General features: G+C 34.0%; 1 protein-coding gene across 2 annotated transcripts in view; it reads left to right on the top strand.

The window, feature by feature from the left end:
- STAG1 (STAG1 cohesin complex component) overlaps nt 1–21,000 on the top strand; it is a 408,272-nt gene that overhangs the window by 213,484 nt on the left and 173,788 nt on the right. For both annotated transcript variants that reach the window (XM_058732364.1, XM_058732365.1), the window contains one exon: nt 12,029–12,105. In XM_058732364.1, coding sequence (XP_058588347.1) covers nt 12,029–12,105 — 77 coding nt within the window. The remainder of the gene's footprint in view (nt 1–12,028; nt 12,106–21,000) is intronic.

Below are 21,000 nucleotides of genomic sequence, written 5' to 3'. Positions count from 1 at the left end.
AGTGTTTGACTTCTATCTCCCAGGTATCTGTATTATAAAAAGGTTTCTTGGGGCACCTGGGTGGGTCATTTGGGTAAGTCTGTTAATTTCAGGGCAGGTCATGATCTCATGGTTTGTGGGATTGAGCCATGTGTCAGGCTTGTACTGACAGTGCAGAGCCTGCTTGGAATTCTCTCTCCTTTCTCCCTCTCTCTCTGCCCCTCTTCTGCTCTTGTGCGCGCTCTCTCTGTCTCTCTCTGTCTCTCTCTGTCTCTCTCTGTCTCTCTCTCTCAAAATAAATACATAAACTTTTTTTTTCTGAGGTTTTCTTTATGGATCCCAGTGTATGAGGTATTAGATTTACTGCTGGTTTAACTTTATCTTACAAATGAAATCCTTTGAGCCCCACTTCATAAAAAAGTTGTTTCTTTTAGACCCTTCACCTGAGAAGTCCCAGCTTGTGCATTATAGGCTCAATAAATATTATCAGAGAAAAAGTGATTTTAGCGCTCTTTCTGTATCTTGCTTTCTCCTTTTAGTTTGTCTTTATCCTCAAGGTTTTAGATGTTTTTCAAAATGGTTTTCATGTTTTTATTAGCATTTCAGGAAAACTGTTTATATAAATAATATTTTGTATAGTACTACCATAATCAAAACTTTATATACCAACTTAACATATTTGTTCCCTTGGATAATTGTGTATGTGTAAATGTAGGCCATAATTTTGAACCTTCCACACTTTGGACATATTTCGTATATTTATCTTTTATATTGTTGCAATTTCTACTTTCATGGACTCTAGTCTCTTGGCACTATTTAAAGTCTTAATTTCTCATTCTTATGTTTTTGGAAGAACTTTCAAATGTAGACATACTCAGATATTGTTTTAGGAATTGTGCATTGAAAACCACAGATAATCCTGATGAGTTTATTATTTAGGAAAAGCTGTTGGTTATACAGAGTACAGAATAAGAATTATTAAAATAGGAGAATGGAACGAGAAATATTTTGGTATATTTTAGCCTCATTTTTCTAGGCCCCATGGGTTTCTAAAGGGTTGTATATATATCAAATTTTTGTGCCCTAAATTAGTCTTTAAAAATATTATAAGAATCACACAAATATAGTCAACTGATTTTTTTTATTTGAAGATATAAAGGCAATTAAAATGGAGAAATAATCATCTTTTCAACAAATGGTACATGAACTATTGGATATCCATGGGGAGAAAATGAACTTAAAGATCTTACCCCTTTCTTAAGTGAAATGTAAAACTCAAAATTTCTAAAATAAAACGTAAGAGAAAGACTACATGACCTTAGGTTTAATGATGAGGTTTTGAGGTTTTTAGCTGTAACAACCAAGAGTACATGGAAGCCCATGGAAGAAACAATTGACAAGTTGGACCTTATTAAAATGTTTCTGCTCTGCAAAAGACATTATTGAGAAAATTAAATCATAGACTGAGAGAACATATTTGCAAGACACATATATGGTAAAGGACTTGTAATTAAAATATACAAGGAGCTCTAAAAATTCAGTGATAAGAAAATAAACAGCCCAATAAAAAAGTGGGCAAACACCTGAATAGACATTTCACTGAATAAGACATTTCACAGATGGCAATTAAACATGCAAAAAGATGCTCAACATCATTTGTCATAAGGGCAATGTGAATTAAAACAACAAAAAGAGGGGCGCCTGGGTGGCGCAGTCGGTTAAGCGTCCAACTTCAGCCAGGTCACGATCTCGCGGTCCGTGAGTTCGAGCCCCGCGTCCGGCTCCGGGCTGATGGCTCGGAGCCTGGAGCCTGTTTCCGATTCTGTGTCTCCCTGTCTCTCTGCCCCTCCCCCGTTCATGCTCTGTCTCTCTCTGTCCCAAAAATAAATAAAAAACGTTGAAAAAAAATTTTAAAACAACAAAAAGATATCACTACAGCTATTGGAATGGCTGAAGTCCAAAAAACAGGCAGTATTGATCACTGTCAAGATGTGAAGGCACAGGAAATCATTGTTGATGGGAATGCAAAATGGTGTAGCCATATTGGAAGACATTGTAACAGTTTCTTACAAAACTAAACATAACCTTACTGTAAAATCTAGTAATTGTGCTCTTAGGTGTTTACCCAACTCATCTCAAACATGCCCACACAAAAACCTGCATGTGTTTAATGTAATTATATTCATTAATTACCAAAAATCGGAAGCAATCAAGGTGTCCTTTAGTAGATGAAAGGGATAAACAGTGGTACATCCATGAAATGGAATATTATTCGGTTATAGGAAGGAATGAGTTCTCAAACCATGCAAAAAGCATAGATGAGTCTTCAGTAGGTATTGTGGAGTGAAAGAAGCCAGTCTAAAAAGGCTACATACTATGACTCCAGTTTCTGTTACATTCTGGAAAAGGGAAAACTATAGAGATGGTAAATAGATCCATGTTTGCCAGGGCTTTGGGGAGGAAGAAGGGTTAAATAGGTGAATCATAAGGGGTTAGGGTGGTGAAACTATTCTGTATCATGCTGTAATGGTAGATACATGATACTATGCATTTCTCAAAACCCATAGAACTGCTAGAACAAAAAGTAAACATTGATGAATGCAAATTTTAAAAAAACCACTTAACGAGGTCATCCCGGTTTAAGTCAGACTAACAAAAGAATCAAACTGTATTACAAACACATGAAATAACCTCACTGCAGGGGTTTGGGATAAAAGTACTGTTCTAAATACTTAAGAGTAGAGATTATAAGACTAAAGGCAAAAGGAACTGTATGTAAGGATGGTACTCTAGTTGGCAGTTATTTTCCATTGTGGTATGGAAGTCACTATATATGTGTATACAATTTTGAAATCACTATACATATGTATAACTGGAATTAAAAAAGTAAGTAAGTAGATAGTTGATGGTGGGAACCAGAGTTTTCACTGTTTGAGATTTCACTGTAGGAAATTATAGATAAAAGCAAGGGGAGAACTCTGGAATATTCCGTGTGGTGTGTGTGGTCATGGAGTTGAAGATATTAGTATAACTCATATATAGCTTAATATAGATACATATGGCTACATACAGAAGCAGTTACATACATATATATTTCCTTGCTCTTTAAGCCTAGAGGGCCTAAAAGAAATGACATTACACTAACAATGAGCCGGTAGCAAGGAACACACTTAGCATATAAATCTTGGCTTCTTATTCCATTCTCCAGTTGAGGAAGTCAGGGATCCTTACAGCAATATTAGATTCTAAGACTGGGACAGGGAATATACAAGGTAAACCTGAAGCATTTCATAGTTTCTGAAAGTAAATAAGTGCTCAGTGAAAACAAAACAACAGTGAGGGTTTGTCAAAAGGACATAGGAACCAACTGAAAAGAAACCCTACTCAGTAGCCAAAAGTGGAACAATTTGAGCAACAAAATACTGTAGAATTGGCTTATAATGTAAACTATAAAATATTCATGAGTCCATGTTATAAATAAATGATTGAAAATGGAACAAATGGGTAATAGACAAATCTTTCATGTAGAAGAATTCAATGTAATTTATATAGATACATATATAAACTTAAAGACAAAGAAACATAATTTGTTACACGTTTAGGTGTGGGCTGTACATAGTGACTTCTTTCCAAAGAATACAGTGTGGAAAAAGGGGAAAAATATAACGTACCTTGGAGAAACTTGACAAATTCTACCTCAGTTAGATGATCATGATTAATAAACACATGATTAAAAAATACTTTTGTTTTGATACAATTACAATGGCACTTTTTCTTTGATCTTTCTCTCAAAAACCAAAAACCATATTTAACCATAAGAAAACCATCACACAAACCCAAATTGACAGACATTCTGTAAACTGCCTGACTGCTCTGTAACACCATTATGATGATCAAAAATAAGTTAGAAACTGTCACAGTGTAGAGTACCCTAAGGACACACGACAACTACCACCTTTTGTGGTATTCTGGATGAGATCCTGGAACAGAAAAAGGATATTAGGTTAAAAGTAAGAACATCTGAATATGACTTTTAGTTAATATTATCAGGTTGAGGTGAGAAAGAATTTGAGAAAGATGATCAAAAGGTACAAACTTCCTAGTTAGTAGATAAATAAGTACTAGGGATGTAGTGTAAGTGAATGACTACTGTTAATACTGCTGTATGATACATAGGAAAGTTGTTAAGAGAGTCAATCCTCAGAATTCTCTACACAAGGAAAAATTACTTTTCTAATTATATCTATAAGAAATGATGGATATTAACTAAACCTGTTGTGGTAATCATTTCCAATATATGTAAATCAAACCATGATGTGGTGCACCTTAAACTTGTAGTGATGTATGTCAATTATTTCTCAGTGAAGCTAGGGGAAGAACAAAAATGTTATTAATATCTGCTCATTAGCTGTGACAAATATACAATATTAATATGAGATATTAACAGTAAGAGAAACTGGTTTTGGTGTTTATGGAAACATTTTGCACTGTGTAATTTTTATGTTAGTCTAAAACTATTCTAAAAAAGTATGTATTTTTTAAAACATTGTGGAATTCAGTTTAAGGAAAATTCTTTGAGACTCTTATTAAGCCCAACCACCTAGGTTTTTTCCCCCTTTTTAATCATATACATAAAAGTTCAATGAAATAGAAAAGAGTGGTGCTCTAGAGAAAGATGAGAAAGTCTTAGTGGCAAATAAATTATGAGAGAGTCTTTGCAAAAGTATACTTGAGATTATTTGGGACCTTGTAGTGACACACCTTTGAAGTACAGCTTAAAGAGTACGACTTGATCATTTATATATGCACTTTGATAGGAAAATACAAAGTAATCCTAAATTATCTCACACATTTAAATCCTAAATTATCTTATATATATTATGTAACTGAAGTCAGATATGTAGTGTTCGCTCTCAACAAGGTACTTATAAAAAAAAATGTTCACTCTTTAATTTATGTATTCTTAACGTTATGGGGAAGTTCCCTTGTGCTCTTTTTCCTTTGCTACTTGGAGATGAAACCTGGTTCTACTTAGATGATAACCATTGCACTCATGGTCTAATTTATGAGAAAGAAACATAATTCAGCATTTCTTTCCCCTGCATCTCTCACTCCCTAGTTTTTGCTTTTCCATACCATGCTATGAAGAGTAATTCTTCTTTAGAGCTATTCTTTACTGCCACAATTTAATTTTTGTCTTCAGTTCCCTAAGACTTAAAATCTTTGGCTGATATTTTTCTTCTAATATGCTGTTGTTACCTTTTTGAGTTCTCCAATTCCTTTAATAATAACCTGAAAATTTGGGTCTTTCTCCACAAAAGTTGCATAGACCTAAATTTTCATACAAAAGGTCCATAGATATTTAGGAATCCATGTGCCATAGATTAAGAAGTCCTGCTTCTCTTGAATCATGTTAATATTAGTAGTAATGCCTGAGGTAGCAGATGGACATTTTAAAAAGTATGTTTATTTTTTTCATTGCCGTTTCCTTTAATTCTTATGTGGACTGAAGATGAAGATATTAAAAAAAAATTCTTTTTAATGTTTATTTTATTTTTGGGAGAGAGAGAGAGACAGAACACAAGCAGGGGAGGGGTAAAGAGAGAAAGGCAGAGAATCTGAAGCAGGCTCTAGGCTCTGAGCCATCAGCACGGAGCCCAACGTGGGCACAAACTATGAGGTCATGACCCAAGCCGAAGTCAGGTGCTTAACCATCCAGGCACCCCTTCAGGATATTTTAGTAGTTGTTGGAAGATTTGGTGAAAGTAGTTTGAAACATCACCGTTATAAGACAATGCTTGCTTTTGTTCCTGGGCTATACTAACATGGCTAAACCAAGCTCCAGAATTAAGCTTGAAATGATCATTAAAAAGCAACCAAAGTATCTGTCTCTTTATCTTTCCCCATTCCCTTTCCTCAACAGTCACTGCAATCTTAGGTAACTGTTAAATTCTATATTCTGGTATGCAGTGTTTCTTTAGTAAATACTTCTCAGTTTTAGTAGCCTCAGCATTTCTTCTCCTTTTTGACTTAGATTTTGTCTTGTAATTTATCCATACTCTTTTCAGTCTTTCTCCACTTTATTTTGATGTATAATGTACTGTTACTTAAAGTAAAAATGAAGCAGAAGATGAGACTACCAAAAATTTTCCTGTCATGTGTATGAATTATCTCTGGTCCATCACCAGATTAGGTTTTTAAATTAATACTTTATAATCCAGTCTTTACAATAAAAGCTTTAAAATAGAAAGCTGTTTCATACATGGTACAATTAGTAAGAAAGCTCTTAGGAAGGCTCTCTGTTAAACACTCTTAGGCAGTGTTAGTATATAACACCAGTAATTGGTTTGGTTTAGTAATTTAAGGGAGCCAGGTTCAGTAATTTGAGGGAACCAGAATGTTAGTATCATAAAAGATATAAACGCAGAAGGGCCTTTTGTTGTATTTGGGTAAGTTGATTTGCTGCTCAAAAAGTTCTGTATGTGGGGTGCCTGGGTGGCTCAGTCAGTTGAGCGTCCAACTTCGGCTCAGGTCATGATCTCGCAGTCTGTGAGTTTGAGCCCGGTATCAGTCTCTGTGCTGACAGCTCAGAGCCTGGAGCTGCTTCAGATTCTGTGTCTCCCTCTCTCTCTGCCCCTCCCCGCTCATACTCTGTCTCTCTGTCTCTCTCTCTCTGTCAAAAATAAATAAACATTAAAAAATATTTTTAAAGAACGTTCTCTCTGCTTTCAGTCTTTTCTTCTGTCTGCTTCTGTACCTAGTTGGAAGGATACAAACAAGGCTAGAGTTTTGGCTTTGGATCTCATCATAGAATAGAGTAAGGGTAAAATTCAAAATGAAGAGGATGAGATGAGACCGTGTTCTAAACCATGGGGTTCGTGTAAATGGGGATAAGAATTTGTGGGTTCCTGCTTCTTCGGCATTGACTTATCACCTTAACTCATCGTTATGGTGGATTCTAGACATTTTGGAAAGACATGGTTAGTGTCTGGAAGTAAAAGCTTTGGTCTGGGTGCTTAGAAAACTGCTGACTTTGCTTAGTTCTGGAATAAAAGAGATGACTGGTCTCATTCTTCAAGTGGCAATAATCTGACAACATGCACAATTAGGGATCTGGCTTTCAGTAGAGCCCAAAAACTCGAGCTTTTAGCTTTCCTCTAAATGGGCAGGATAATCTTTCAAAAAAGGAATGCTCAAAAGTAGGTGAGCATCTTACATGCATCTTGCATCTTACATGCTATAAGCACAATACTAAATTCTTTATACTTGTTTTCTTATTTTGTTCTCATATCATCCTTAGTCATTTGTTCCACATTTTTTTTCAGTGCTGCTTATGTACTAGGAATTACAGCATTGAACAAAAAAAATCCCTGCATTGGTATTCTCACCACTTTAAGATTAGAAATCTGAGTTTTATAGAAAACAGTTGATTTTTTCAGTCTCCTATAGCTTAGTAACTGGGGGAGCTGAGACTTAAACCCTACTGTGTCTAATGCCAAAGATTTTAAATGACCCTACGATGACTTCTTGAGGATTCTGCTAAATGTGTGGTTGCTATAACCACAGTTAAAGTTTCTTTTCATTGTTGTCCATGTCACTAATTTTGCCAAGGATATGTTCTCCAGCCTCATTTTCATATTGCTTTTCAATTTCATTTTTTGTGTTCTATAATAGCCTGGTAAGTAAAACATAAAATTTCACATTTTTGGCAAACTTAAATGGAGCATTCTTAGCCTACCCTCTAATGAGCGCATATTGGTAGTGACTACACAAATGCTTGACAGGCAAAGATTAATAGCAGTCTGTCCTTCAGTTTAGTTTTTTAACATTTTATTTTTTATTTGAAATGTATTCCTTATTTTGAGTAATACATTTATATAGTTCAAATTTCAGGAAATGCAAAGGGTATGCAATATAATACCTCCATTATATCCCTAAACCTCAACCACATATTTCTCTTTCCCTGAGGCAACCACTTGTGCCAGATATTTGTGTATCTTTATAGAAATATTTTAAATCATATATTATCAAATGCATAAATATTCCTTTTTCATTTATGAATATATCCTACAGATCTTTCCATATCAAGCATAGACCACTTTATTGTTTTTGACAGCTGCATGGATTCCATTGATTTTAGTCAGTTAAAAGTAGTGGTTAGTCATGGACCCTGTAGCCAGACTGTCTGCGTATAGACCACGAATCTGCTACTGGGAAACCCTGTTTGCAAGTCGCTAAATCTCTAGGTGCCTCAATTTTCTCTTCTATAAAATGAGAGAAAAGTAGTACATTCTTCTATTGTTGTGAAAAGTATTGTTGTGAAAAGTAAATGTTTTAACTTATTTAATAGGGCATATTTATTAGAGCAACGCCTGGCAGATAGCACCCAAGTGTTAGCTGCCACCACCATCGTCATTATCATCAACACTTGCAGTTATTAATCAGAATCAGAATTATTTATGGGTATATGTATTTTTCCTTTTGCTATTACAAACAGTGTTTCAGGGAATAACCTTGTACCTTCGTTATTTCATATGTGTGTGAGTTTATGGATTTTTCGCAACAAGTACAATATCCAGGCCAAGGAGTATGTAAATTTGTAATTTCGGTAATATTTGCCAAATTGCATACCATAGGGATTGTATCAAGTTATGTTCTCTCCAGCAGTTTGATAAAATTTAAGTGATCAGTAACTTGATGGTAGTTTTTTGATGTTATTCTATTTCTGGAATTATTGATAGTTAAAAATGACACTTTTGAAAGTTCTTCCTTTATCTTCACTAGAGGTATAATCCTGTCAGTAGGGCTTGATCAAACAGTCTTTTATTTTTTCATGTAAGATACGTATGTTGGTAGATTATTTGAAGATTCTCGCAGATAGTGTTTTAGAGAGTGGAAGATAATCTATTTATTTTTCATTCCTTATTTTCAAATATTTCTGTTTCTCTGAATCTGAATTATTTCAGATCTTTAATTTACTTTTAATAGCTATTCATTGTCAAAGCTTAAAATAGTAGAGAGAAGACTTAAGATGTTAGGCATATTTCAAGGAACTATAGAGAATACAAAGATTAATAAGTAGTATTCTGCCATACTTTTCTCTGGTGGGTAAGCTAGATATGGGCCATTTCCAGGTTAGAAAATGTAGAAAAGGACAAAAAAAATGTGTAGGACAGAACTTTGGAAATAACCTGTATTCAGGTAAATAAAAGTGAAAGAAATCAAAGTAAGCCATTAGAGAATACAGTACAAGGATATAGTGTTAATAGAAATCAATATAATGGGCAAATGTTTTCAATAGAATATGTAGGGTATTACTAAAGAAAGACTGTTTGATGTAACAATTGGCAGATAATAGGTGTGAGGAAGCAGTTTCAGTAGAGTTGTTGGACCTAATGGAAGAAGAATGAACAGGTAGAATGTAGTAAGTAAATAGGCCTATGTATCAAAAGTCATTGTGACAGCAGCAGGATTTTCTTCTTTAAAAAATTTTCAGTGACAGGCTCTGTTCATTTTCAAAATTACAGCTTTAAACATCTGATTTTACTTTATTAGTAATTGTTACTTATATATGGTAGTCAATTTTTTTAGAAGTTTATTTATTTATTTTGAGAGAGAGAGCGAGCGAGTAGAGAAGGGGCAGAGAGAGAAAGAAAGAGAAAATCCCAAGCAGGGATTGAGCCCATGACCCATGAGATCATGACCTGAGTTGAAATCAAGAGTTACATGCTTAACCGACAGAGCCACCAGGCGCCCCTAAATATGGTAGTTATTTTTAAAGATGCTAAGCATGAGACTGGTTTTTATGTTGTTTCTAATGCTAGTTGTTGTTTTGTTGCCTTTCACTTTACAATATTAAATTAATGCAGCAAAATATTCCTCCCTTTATGAACTAACTTGGTAGTCCATTGTAATTATAGTTAAGACTCCACTGTATATGAAAACTGCCATATCAGTCATGGAAATAAAATAGAACATTGTTTAATAATTAACAATAACGTGTCACTTTTTAGTGAACTGGTATGATTAGTGTTGTCCTTTTTCTTGAGTTCTTTAAAAAATCAGTATTACCTGGGAATGCAAACTGGTACAGCCACTCTGAAAAACAGTATGGAGGTTCCTGAAAAAATTAAAAATAGAGCTACCCTACAACCCAGCAGTTGCACTACTAGGTATTTATCCAAGAGATACAGGTATGCTGTTTCGAACAGACACATGCACCCCAATGTTAAATAGCAGCACTATCAACAATAGCCAAAGTATGGAAAGAACCCAAATGTCCATCAACGGATGAATGGATAAAGAAGATGTGGTGTATATATACAATGGAGTATTACTCGGCAATCAAAAAGAATGAAATCTTGCCATTTGCAACTATGTGGATGGAACTAGAGGGTATTATGCTAAGCGAAAATAGTCGGAGAAAGATAAGTATCATATGACTTCACTCATAAGAGGACTTTAAGACACAGAACAGATGAACATAAGGGAAGGGAAGCAAAAATAATATAAAAACAAGGAGGGGGACAAAACATAAGAGACTCTTAAATATGGAGAACAAATGGAGGGTTACTGGAGGGGTTGTGGGAGGGGGGATGGGCTAAATGGGTAAGGGGCACTAAGGAATCTACTCCTGAAATCATTGTTGCACTATATGCTAACTAACTTGGATGTAAATTTAAAAAAATTAAAAAATTAAAAAAAAATCAGTATTACCAAGTTATAATTTCTATACATTAAAAGTTGCACATTTTAAGTGTACAGATAGATGACTTTGAGAAATGCATATAGCTATTTAATGACACTCCAAAACATAAAATATTTCCATCTCTCCAAGAACAACTAATTCTTCTCATGTTTAATAACTTAAAAATCTCATTTTATTTCTTTTGCTTGCTTAGTACTTTATGAGAGTAGATTTACTTGTCATCTCTACAGCTTGGTGTAGGGATACCTGTTGGTAGTACTTAATTCATTGTACTGAAAATGAACAAAAGAGCTATATAATAAGTAACTAAAACATGGTTAGAAATGGTTGTAATTAAAATGATGAGAAAGATCTCGTTTTTTTCATTTTACAGATTAATAAAAAGTCAAATTAAGTTTGATATGCGAAATGTGCCACTGTAGTCTTTTATTGGGACTCTAAATGAAGAGCACACTTTGATGACTTTTAGTGGCTGTCAGTTGTTCCATGCTCTTTCTTGTAAAAGTACAGTACACTTTAGAGACTTTTCCTTCTTACATTCTTAAATGTAATTTGAATTGGAGCTGCTAATCATTGGCAAGGAATCTGTCAGAGGGTATAAAGTATTTTCTTATTGATTCATTGAATCTTATTCCTGTAATTTTTATCTTGAATATTGACATGTATAGCGTTGAAACTGAACCTTATGTTATTATTAGTTCAATATTCTCTGTACTCAAGGTAGATTTTGAACCTTATTTTATTTTATTTAAATTATGTTAATTTTTAACACAAGTCTTTGATATAAACCACTCTTACTATTTTAAGAGTGGTAATATTTATATAGCCATACTTGAGATAAAAATTATATAGCTAACGTAAAAGTAATACTAAAGAATGAGAGAGAAAGGGGTTAACTTTGTTTTTTGTTTGTTTGATACTTAGGTTGAAGTTACTGAGCTATTTTTCATGTTAACAGAAAACAGATTTAGCTGACATGTATTAATTAGATTAAGGAACACTTAGTTTTAATTTATAGAAGAATATTCTGATGATAATCACCTATATGTCTGGATAGCACCAGTCAATCCTTATATAAATATATTGTTTTTTTGTCTTTTCCTGCCCCAACACTCCTCTCAGTTTTTCCCCCCTCATACTTATTTGCAGAATATTCAGGGATTTTTAAAAATGTCTAAAGAACTTTGAAGCTCTTAAACAAGGGATTCCTTTAGGTAGGAGTTTGGGGGAGGAGAAAACCCCAAAAACTTTCAAATAAAATTTTTCAAACATTGGTCAGATTAAATTTAATGTTTAGCATGGGATAGAAAAGGATTAACTGTAAAATCTGTTGTTCCACAGGTACTGTGAGGATAGAGATGTTTCGAAATATGCAGAATGCAGAAATCATCAGAAAAATGACTGAAGAATTTGATGAGGTATAGCATTTCAATATTTATACAAATTGCCAACTTACACTTTTAAAATGGTGAATATATTTTAAGTTTTATTTTGATTCGGTGTTTAAGAGAAGATACTCTGTTCTCATTTATGTAATAATCCGTGCTACTAATTCTATAGTTAACAATCTTTGGGGATTTCATTGCATTGTATGGAGGTATCACTTAATGACTGGTAACTGATAAGGATAATAAAATTAGTGGTGTGAAGTAGAAGTTGGTTCTGGACATTCATTCTTGAAGACCATCTAAAATTCCTAAATTTATGAATACATCTCCAATAGTTTTATGTTCTGTGGAATTAGTCATATTAAATGCTTTAAAGAAAAAAGGATTTAGAGGTCAAATAAGTGTTAATAGCCTGCATGTTATACCTGTTTAGAGATTGTCAAAGCACATTATTTAAGGTTCTTAGAAATCCTGATGGAAAAATAGCCTGCTTAACTTCATGTAATCCAGAATTCCTAAAATGATGTGCATCTCTCCTTACTTCCCCACCCCTCACTCCCTTTTTCTGTGTTCCTGTAAAACTTAAGTTTCTGTTTGGGGCAGTCTACTTTAAAATATTCTGATTTCCACTTAGAATACGTATTTTCTTAAAAGAAAAAATTGTATGTGTTTTCTTTGCTAGTCTTCACAGATTAATCAGCTTTACACTAATGAAATGTGTAAACACTTTCACAATTTTGTTTGTTTATGGTGAACTCATTTCATGTCATGCTCTATGCCACCATTAATTCTAGTTTTAACATTCTGCCTTTTGATTTAAATAAGATTTCTATTTTTTGTAGGTGTTCCCTTTTCTTGACTTTAAAACTAATAACAAAGATTTTTTTTTCCAGATCCACTCTGTCAGTGAGGTGGGCTCAGGCTTTTTTTTTTTTTTTTTTTTTTTTAGTAGGAATATTTATATTTAATTGACAGAAGTATTACACATGCATGGTAAAACAAACACATGTCACACAATACATATCTTTCTCATCAGGTGTTCACCTTTATTCTAGTGATACACACCAAAACATTGTCGTGTGCATCTTTACAGAAACATTCTGTCAGTGACTTTCATGCTGTTTAGTCACATTCTCTGGGAGGGAGGGGAGACCTTACTTTGTGACCTATGTCTATATGTCCATAATCACTTGTCTTCATTTCTGCAATCCAAAACGTTCTGAAATTCCAAAGGACTTTCTTCCACAATTTAATGGTGGCAAAACCTGGCCCCAACTTACCTGAGGCTATTCATTACAATTTTTATTACCTCAGTCAGCGTGAATATTTATATTTATTCCTGGTGAAATATTAAGGTTCTCGATTACAGGGGGCTGCCCCAAATTCTCTTGGGTTGTGATGGAATGAAAATAGATGCATTATGTTAACTTCTCAAATTCAAATATTTCTGGATTCTGAAATAATTCTTGAAATTACTTTTCATTTAAAACTAAGGCTTTTATTGTAACTTTGTGAGTTTATATGTGGCAAATAGAAGATAACCAAGCCAGATTAAGGTGCAAGTAGTAGCTTTACTCACCAACTACTGTACTAACTACCATGCCAGGCTTGCAACACAAGTGATTGAGGTCACAGATTAAATAGTATGCATATTGGACCTTCAGGGCACTATATAACAGTTTAAGACAGTAGTTCCCAAAGTTTGCTGCATATTAATAACACCTGGGTATGTTTGGACACTGATGCCTGACTCTCTCCCTTATCCCCAGACCTTCTTATTTAATTTTTAAGGCATGCATCCAGGGCATAGGGATTTTTAAAAGGTCACCAGCTGACTCCAATGCACAGCAAAGTTTGGGAGAGATTTTGAGAAAAAACTGAGATTTAAGTTATAAAAACACTTCATATAGGAAAATAGTATGAGAGAAAATACACTGAAAATTCAAAACAAGATTATCATTGCTTTGTATTAAGATATTGAGATAAGTAGGGGAAGATGAGGAATTGAGCAAAATGAAGACCATGATGTACCCAAGAAAATATTCCTGTGAATATTGTCAAATACTCAGGTATTGGAAGAATAGTAAACTGTTATCAAAACTGATAGTTAAATGCAGCAAATGAAATTACTCAAAAAGTGTTCATATGGTTAAATATTTTTCTCCCAATATTTGAGAAGAGTGACTAAATCAAAAAAGAATTTTTTTAAAAACCACCATTTTATGAATAATTCATGAGGTTAAAGGCTACTATAATAGGGTTGTATGGTGACAGTGGTAGCTACACGTGTGGTGAGCATAGCATAACATATGAAGTTGTTTTATCACTATATTGTACACCTGAAACTAAGGTAACATTGTATGTCAACTATACTTCAATAAAAATATATAAATAAATGAATGAAAATAGGAAAGATTCTTTAAAAAAATTATTTTTTGTCCTGTTTGACAGTACAGCTAACACAGTTTTATTAGAATATATTCATTTAAAGCAGAATTATATATTAATTATTTTCTAAGGCTATTCATTTTATCACTAAACATTTTAGCAAGAAACTGCGTTTAAATGCTTACATATTGTTAAATATACAGTATTTTATTGTTTTTGTTTCTTCAGAATACTGTATAGGTCATTTAGTCCCCTGGGAGTGGAAGGAGGTTAGTTTTGGTGAAGTGTATTTTTTTTTAATGGTTATTTAATTTTTTAATTTTTTTTTTTTTTACATTCATTTTTGAGAGACAGAGACAGAGCACAAGTGGGGGACGGGCAGAGAGAGAATGGGACACAGAATCCAAAGCAGGCTCTAGGCTCTGAGTTGAGCCCAGTGTGGGATTTGAACTCACAAACTGTGAGATCATGACCTGAGCCGAAGTGAAGTTGGACACTTAACCGACTGAGCCACCCAGGCGGCCCAGTGTTTATTTTTGAGAGAGAGAGAGTGAGAGCGAGTGTGTGGGGAGGGGCAGAGAGAGAGGGAGACAGAGGATCTGAAGCAGGCTCCCTGCTGACAGCAGAGAGTCCAAGATAGGGCGCTCAAACTCATGAATTGTGAGATCATAACCTGAGCTGAATTCAGTGGGACACTCAACTGACTGAGCCACCAGGTACCCTGGTAATTTGTATTTTTTAGTAAAATTCAGAAAGATCTGATAATAAGATCCACTGGATCCTGAGAGCTTAGAGCAATGTCTGCTTCATAGGGAGTAGCCATTGAAATTTTGTTGCATAAATCTATATATTATATTATAGCAAAATAAAGATTAGATAAATGAGAAGTAGTTTCAGTTGAAGGTGTTTATATTTGGGTAAGGTGGTCCAAGAGTATGTTACTGCCTGAGAAGGTATAGTGTAGCTACTATTCCTTATTACAAACTGATTCTATTCTAATGTTCATTACTTTTTTTTAAGGCTTACAAACCTGCACATAGCCAAAATGCTTTGTAATTGTAATGGCAACCTAATTTAGAAATATATTAATTCCTGGAGCAGTCTGTAGTTCTTTAGAGTTGGTAGATACATTTAGTTCCTTTTGGAGCCCAACATATAAAGCAAAATGTAATAGTATTACTGCTATTATTATTAGATTATTAGAGTCACATCTGCAAATGTAAACTCTTAAGTTATGTGTTCCAAAGGCCAATTTGCATAGTTTTCATATATGGAAGTGTGGCATCTATGTGTAGGGAAACTTTGCAACACAATATATTACTTACTTAGTGCCTTAAATTCTTGTCTGTGTTATTTTGTGTTATATTGCTCACAGAGTTTTATATATTGTGCCCTTGTGTAATGAGTCCAATTTATCCAGAGTCTTGTTTTTTCTCCTCTTGTTTCTAATCTTGTGTGCTTCTATGGATTTGTTTATTTAAACTTAAGTATAGAACTGTTCATTTGTTTATCCATTTGAGCATTTACTAATCAAAGGATTAAAAATTTTAAGAAATGTAAAAATGGTTAAATATTATACAAACTGAGAAAATAAAAAGGAAATGCCAAATATATTATCTCCAGTCCCAAATTAAAGTCTAATTTTTTATTTTATACTCCATCAATAAAATATTTTTTAGTCTGTTGTCTTAATAGTGAATACCTATGATAAAACTAAATTACTAGTCTCCCCTCTTCTCCCTCTACTCCATGCTTCTTCTCAAAAGGGTAGAGTTCTTATTTTGTAGGGAGAGTACTTAAGAAGTAACTACCTGATAAAAACCTAAATCTTGCTTGTAGGAGTTATTTATATCAACAGCATTCCAATGTATTAATTAGAAGTAACTTTCTAAAATAGCTCTTATATACCAGAATGTATGAGTATGTGATTTCATAGTCAGCATATCTCCTGTGTTCGACCCATTCAGAAAGTCAATACAGAAATAGAATGCTAGTTTAGTAATTTAGAAAGATAGATTACAATGAAAATAGTTGTAAAGAGTATAAATGGTCAATCCTAACTCATATCTATAAGGAAATCCAAATCATGATAGAAAGAGGAAATGGATCAGTAAAATATTTTTAAAAGATGAAATTGAATATCTAATAAAATTATGTTGGTTAACTCACCCTAAAATGGATATTGTCTGTTATTCTTAAGTCTTTCTGTTGCAAATTAAAAGTCTCAATCTAGCTTTATAAAACAGACGTAACTACTTGGTAACTACGTTAGTTCTGAACTAAACCTTATTTTCTAAATATCTGATAAAAATAGACAAAAGGTTTTTTTCCTTCTATCTTTGGTAATCAGAAGACTGAGTATATAGACCTCATTTCTTATGTTACAGTGTGGTTTGCAGCATATGTTTGTTTATAGAATTAAATGCATACATTGCTAGATCAGTTTCTTATCAGATGTTATTAGATCATCGTGGCTTTAACTTTTTTTTTTTTTTAATTTTTTTTTTTCAACGTTTTTAATTTATTTTTGGGACAGAGAGAGACAGAGCATGAACGGGGGAGGGGCAGAGAGAGGGAGACAGAATCGGAAACAGGCTCCAGGCTCCGAGCCATCAGCCCAGAGCCTGACGCGGGGCTCGAACTCACGGACCGCGAGATCGTGACCTGGCTGAAGTCGGACGCCTAACCGACTGCGCCACCCAGGCGCCCCATGGCTTTAACTTTAATAGTGGTGTAAGATGAGCTTATAAAAGCAATGTTAGTGCCTTCATATTTTTTATAATTCACTTCTTATTACATACTCAGATTTTTCTTTTTGTTTCTGTTTTTTCCCGAAATCTGTTTCCATTTTCTGAAGAGTTAAAATAAATATTTTAAAGTATATTTATATCCATTGCATTGGTCATATGCAACTTACAAAATGAATAAACCAGGAAAGAGCATCATAATACTAACGTAAGTGTTATAATGCTAACCCCCTTGAGCATTGAACTCTTCTTATTCTTTTCTCTTGGGCTACCTCAGATACCTTTGTGACACAAACCAGTTTAAAATGTGGACCTAGTGAGGGCATACAAAGCTTATTCTATATATTAAATGTTAGTAGTAATTTATTTCTTAATTTAATTAAAACTAAAGAGCAGTTTTAATATTTTCTTGCAGTACACCACTCAGTTTGTGTTGTACATACCACTTTGGAGTCTGTTTCACATTGAGGGAGGTAAACAGAATATTAAAGAAAGGAAGCAAAGTTGGAGGTGAGAAGTGCCCAGAAAAGGAATGATCACATAGAAAAACTCATGAAGATCCAAGAAATTGTAAGCTTTTGTAAGGTGAAAAGGTACAAAATAGGTTGGAGACCAGAGGAAACATGTTGAATGAAAAGTAATAGTAAATACTTATGCTTACTATGTGCCAGGCACTGTTGTATATTCTTTACATATATCTAATAATACACATTTTATGAGATAGGTCTTGTATATCATTACTATGTCCATTTTACAGATGAGAAAACTGAGGCAAAAGGTGTTAAGAAACTTGGCCTGAGGTCCCACCACTTAGTAAATGAATTAAACTCAAACCATCTAGCTCCTGACTTCATACTTATAACCACTACCCTATTCTGCCTAGTATACAACTGCAAGTATGTAACCTGAAGTAGCTGGAGAAAGGGTCACTCAAGTAACAATTTTGCTCTCTCCACTTAGACACCTTCAGTCATATAATAAATTTCCAGCTGTTTTTATTACCAGATGTCTTATGACTGACCAAATAAGTTATAGAATTAGTATCTTTTTGAAAGGACCAGTTATATTCTATTGATATATGTTAAATCTTTTTGGAGTTATGCCATTCCATTATATTGTTTGAAACATCAACTCTCCTTATGAGAAATGCTTAAATGAAGTAATCATAAGCCAACAATAACATTTGTGTCAGTGGGTACTGGCTTAAATCCACATCTGATTGTGATTAGTCATGATGAACTATGTATTGAGATTGTAATTACACCCTGGACATTGCAAGATTTTTATTTTTCAGTTTTAAAATATATCTAGAGGGGTGCCTGGATGGCTCAGTTGGTTGAGCATCTGACTCTTGATTTTGCCTCAGGTCATGATCCCAGGGCCGTGGGATCCAACCCTGCGTCTGACTCTGTGCTGAGCATGAAGCCTTCTTAGGATTCACACTTTCTCTCCCTCTGCCTCTCTCCCCTGCTCACTGTTTCTCTTAAAAAATAAATAAGGGGCGCCTGGGTGGCGCAGTCGGTTAAGCGTCCGACTTCAGCCAGGTCACGATCTCGCGGTCCGTGAGTTCGAGCCCCGCGTCAGGCTCTGGGCTGATGGCTCGGAGCCTGGAGCCTGTTTCCGATTCTGTGTCTCCCTCTCTCTCTGCCCCTCCCCCGTTCATGCTCTGTCTCTCTCTGTCCCAAAAATAAATAAAAAAAAAAGTTGAAAAAAAAAAATTAAAAAAATAAATAAATAAATAAAATAAATAAATAAATTAATTAATTAATTAATAAAATATGTTTATAAAACATGATTTTACAGCGATATAAAGGAACCACATTTATATTTGCTAATCATTATGGACACCTTTTAAATTACCTAGCTAAAGCTAGGTATTAAAAATTCTATTTCTTGGGGCACCTGGGTGGTGCACTTGGTTAAACATCCGACTCTTGATTTAGGCTCAGGTCATGATCTCATGGTTGTGAGATCAAGCCCCAAGTTGGGCTCCGTGCTGAGCATGGAACCTGCTTGGGATTTTATCTCCTTCTTTCTCTGCCCCTCCCCCTCTCAAGTGCACTCTTTCAAAATAAATAAACATTTTCTAAAAGCTCTATATCTTTTATTGATTTTGTATAACTTTTTATTTTAACAGCTGCTAAATGAACTATTTAGTCTTTCAGACTTATTTATACAGGATTTATTTTTTAATATTCACTTTAATATTCACTTCAGTAAACATCCATTGAACATAACATTTGTCTTAGGAACTGTATATTTAGAGATTAACAAGGTTATAGCTCTAGAAAATGAGTTCATGTTCTAAATGGGGGGAAAGCATTGTAAACTAATAGCAGTAATACCTTGACACATTCAGTAGTTGGGAAATATAACACCCCGTGAGAACCCATAGGGTGAATTAAATTTTCCGAGATGTGGGAGCATCACAAGTTACTTAGCCCTAAAACTAGGTTTTAAAGATCAATAGAAGTTCACCAGAAAAACCAGGAAGGAGCTTATCAGAAAGACATAGTTTGGATGTATAGGAGGAAACAGATACGAAACTGGAAAATACAGATTATGGTAACTAATATTTTTTTTAAGATTTTACTTGATTTTTTAAAGTAATCTCTATGCCCATTGTTGGGCTTGAACCTACAACCACAAGATTCAGAGTCTCACATTCCACCGAGTGAGCCAGCCAGGTGCCCCTATTGTATTTAATACTTATAAATAAGCCATCCCCAAAACATTTTTGTGCTCCTGAGCATACTAAACAATGTCTTAGATAAATGCTGGACTTACAGAGATAAGATAGAGGTTTGAAAATTACAACAAAAATTTTATAGCATTGACTTGTAGAATTTATCTTTCCAAATGTATTTTTGCATTATTTCTTTAATTGGTGTATATATACCAGTTGAATTTCTTGATACTTTAAGGCTGAGGTTTGCCAGAATTGGAAGAGTTATCTTAGGTTTAATTAGCAGAGGTCTGATAGTAAAGAGCATTTTCTCTTTAATTGCATTATGGCAGTCAGCCAAAATAATCTGTCTAAATAATTAATCTTTATGGCTATTTAACTTAAAAACAAAAGCTCAAACAATATATTTAATAACCAATTTTATTTAGGCCACTCAGAATTTTGTTTTATAAAAATCCACTGGATCTTTCCAAGGATAAGTAATAGGTCTTTTTTTTTTGTTCCCTTGACACACAGTTTTTACGCATTCTAACTTTTTGAGGGAAAGCAAAAGTGAAAAACTCATCCAATCACTGTGATATATAAATTCACAGGTGATTTTGCATCTTAAATACTGACTGTAACATTGTGATAATTTAGGTAATGGTACTCCAGAATTTGGAATTTCTCCTAGTAATTTCAGGAAATGGTATTCTCAAGGATGTTAATGTGGATAGTTTCAAACACGTTTTAATGTACTCATTTAAAGAAATCATGTGTCATTTGATATACCCAAAAGAATATATGTAATATATATATATAAGTATATAAATCTGCCACCCCCAACCTAACTGAAATACTGCTAATACTACCCAAATATCTTTGTGCTCCTCCATTGTCCTATTCCAGTGCTTCTGGAGGTAATCAAAATCTTGGATTTTATAAAGTTTTCTTTTTCTTTTTGATAGATCATTTATTACCTTTAACAAAGTGTTTGTGAAGATCTATGGATGAGTAGAGAATCAGCCAGTGAATAAAATACATCAGCAAAATATTATAGTATGACAAATGATAGTAAATGCTATGCAGAAAAATAAAGCAGAGAAGGGCGAAGAGATTGGGAGT

This window comes from Neofelis nebulosa, chromosome 5 (assembly GCF_028018385.1).
Source record: "Neofelis nebulosa isolate mNeoNeb1 chromosome 5, mNeoNeb1.pri, whole genome shotgun sequence".
In the NCBI taxonomy this organism is placed as follows: Eukaryota; Metazoa; Chordata; class Mammalia; order Carnivora; family Felidae; genus Neofelis; species Neofelis nebulosa.
The sequence above is the reverse complement of the archived record's forward strand: the minus strand, read 5'-3'. Positions and strand labels throughout refer to the sequence as shown.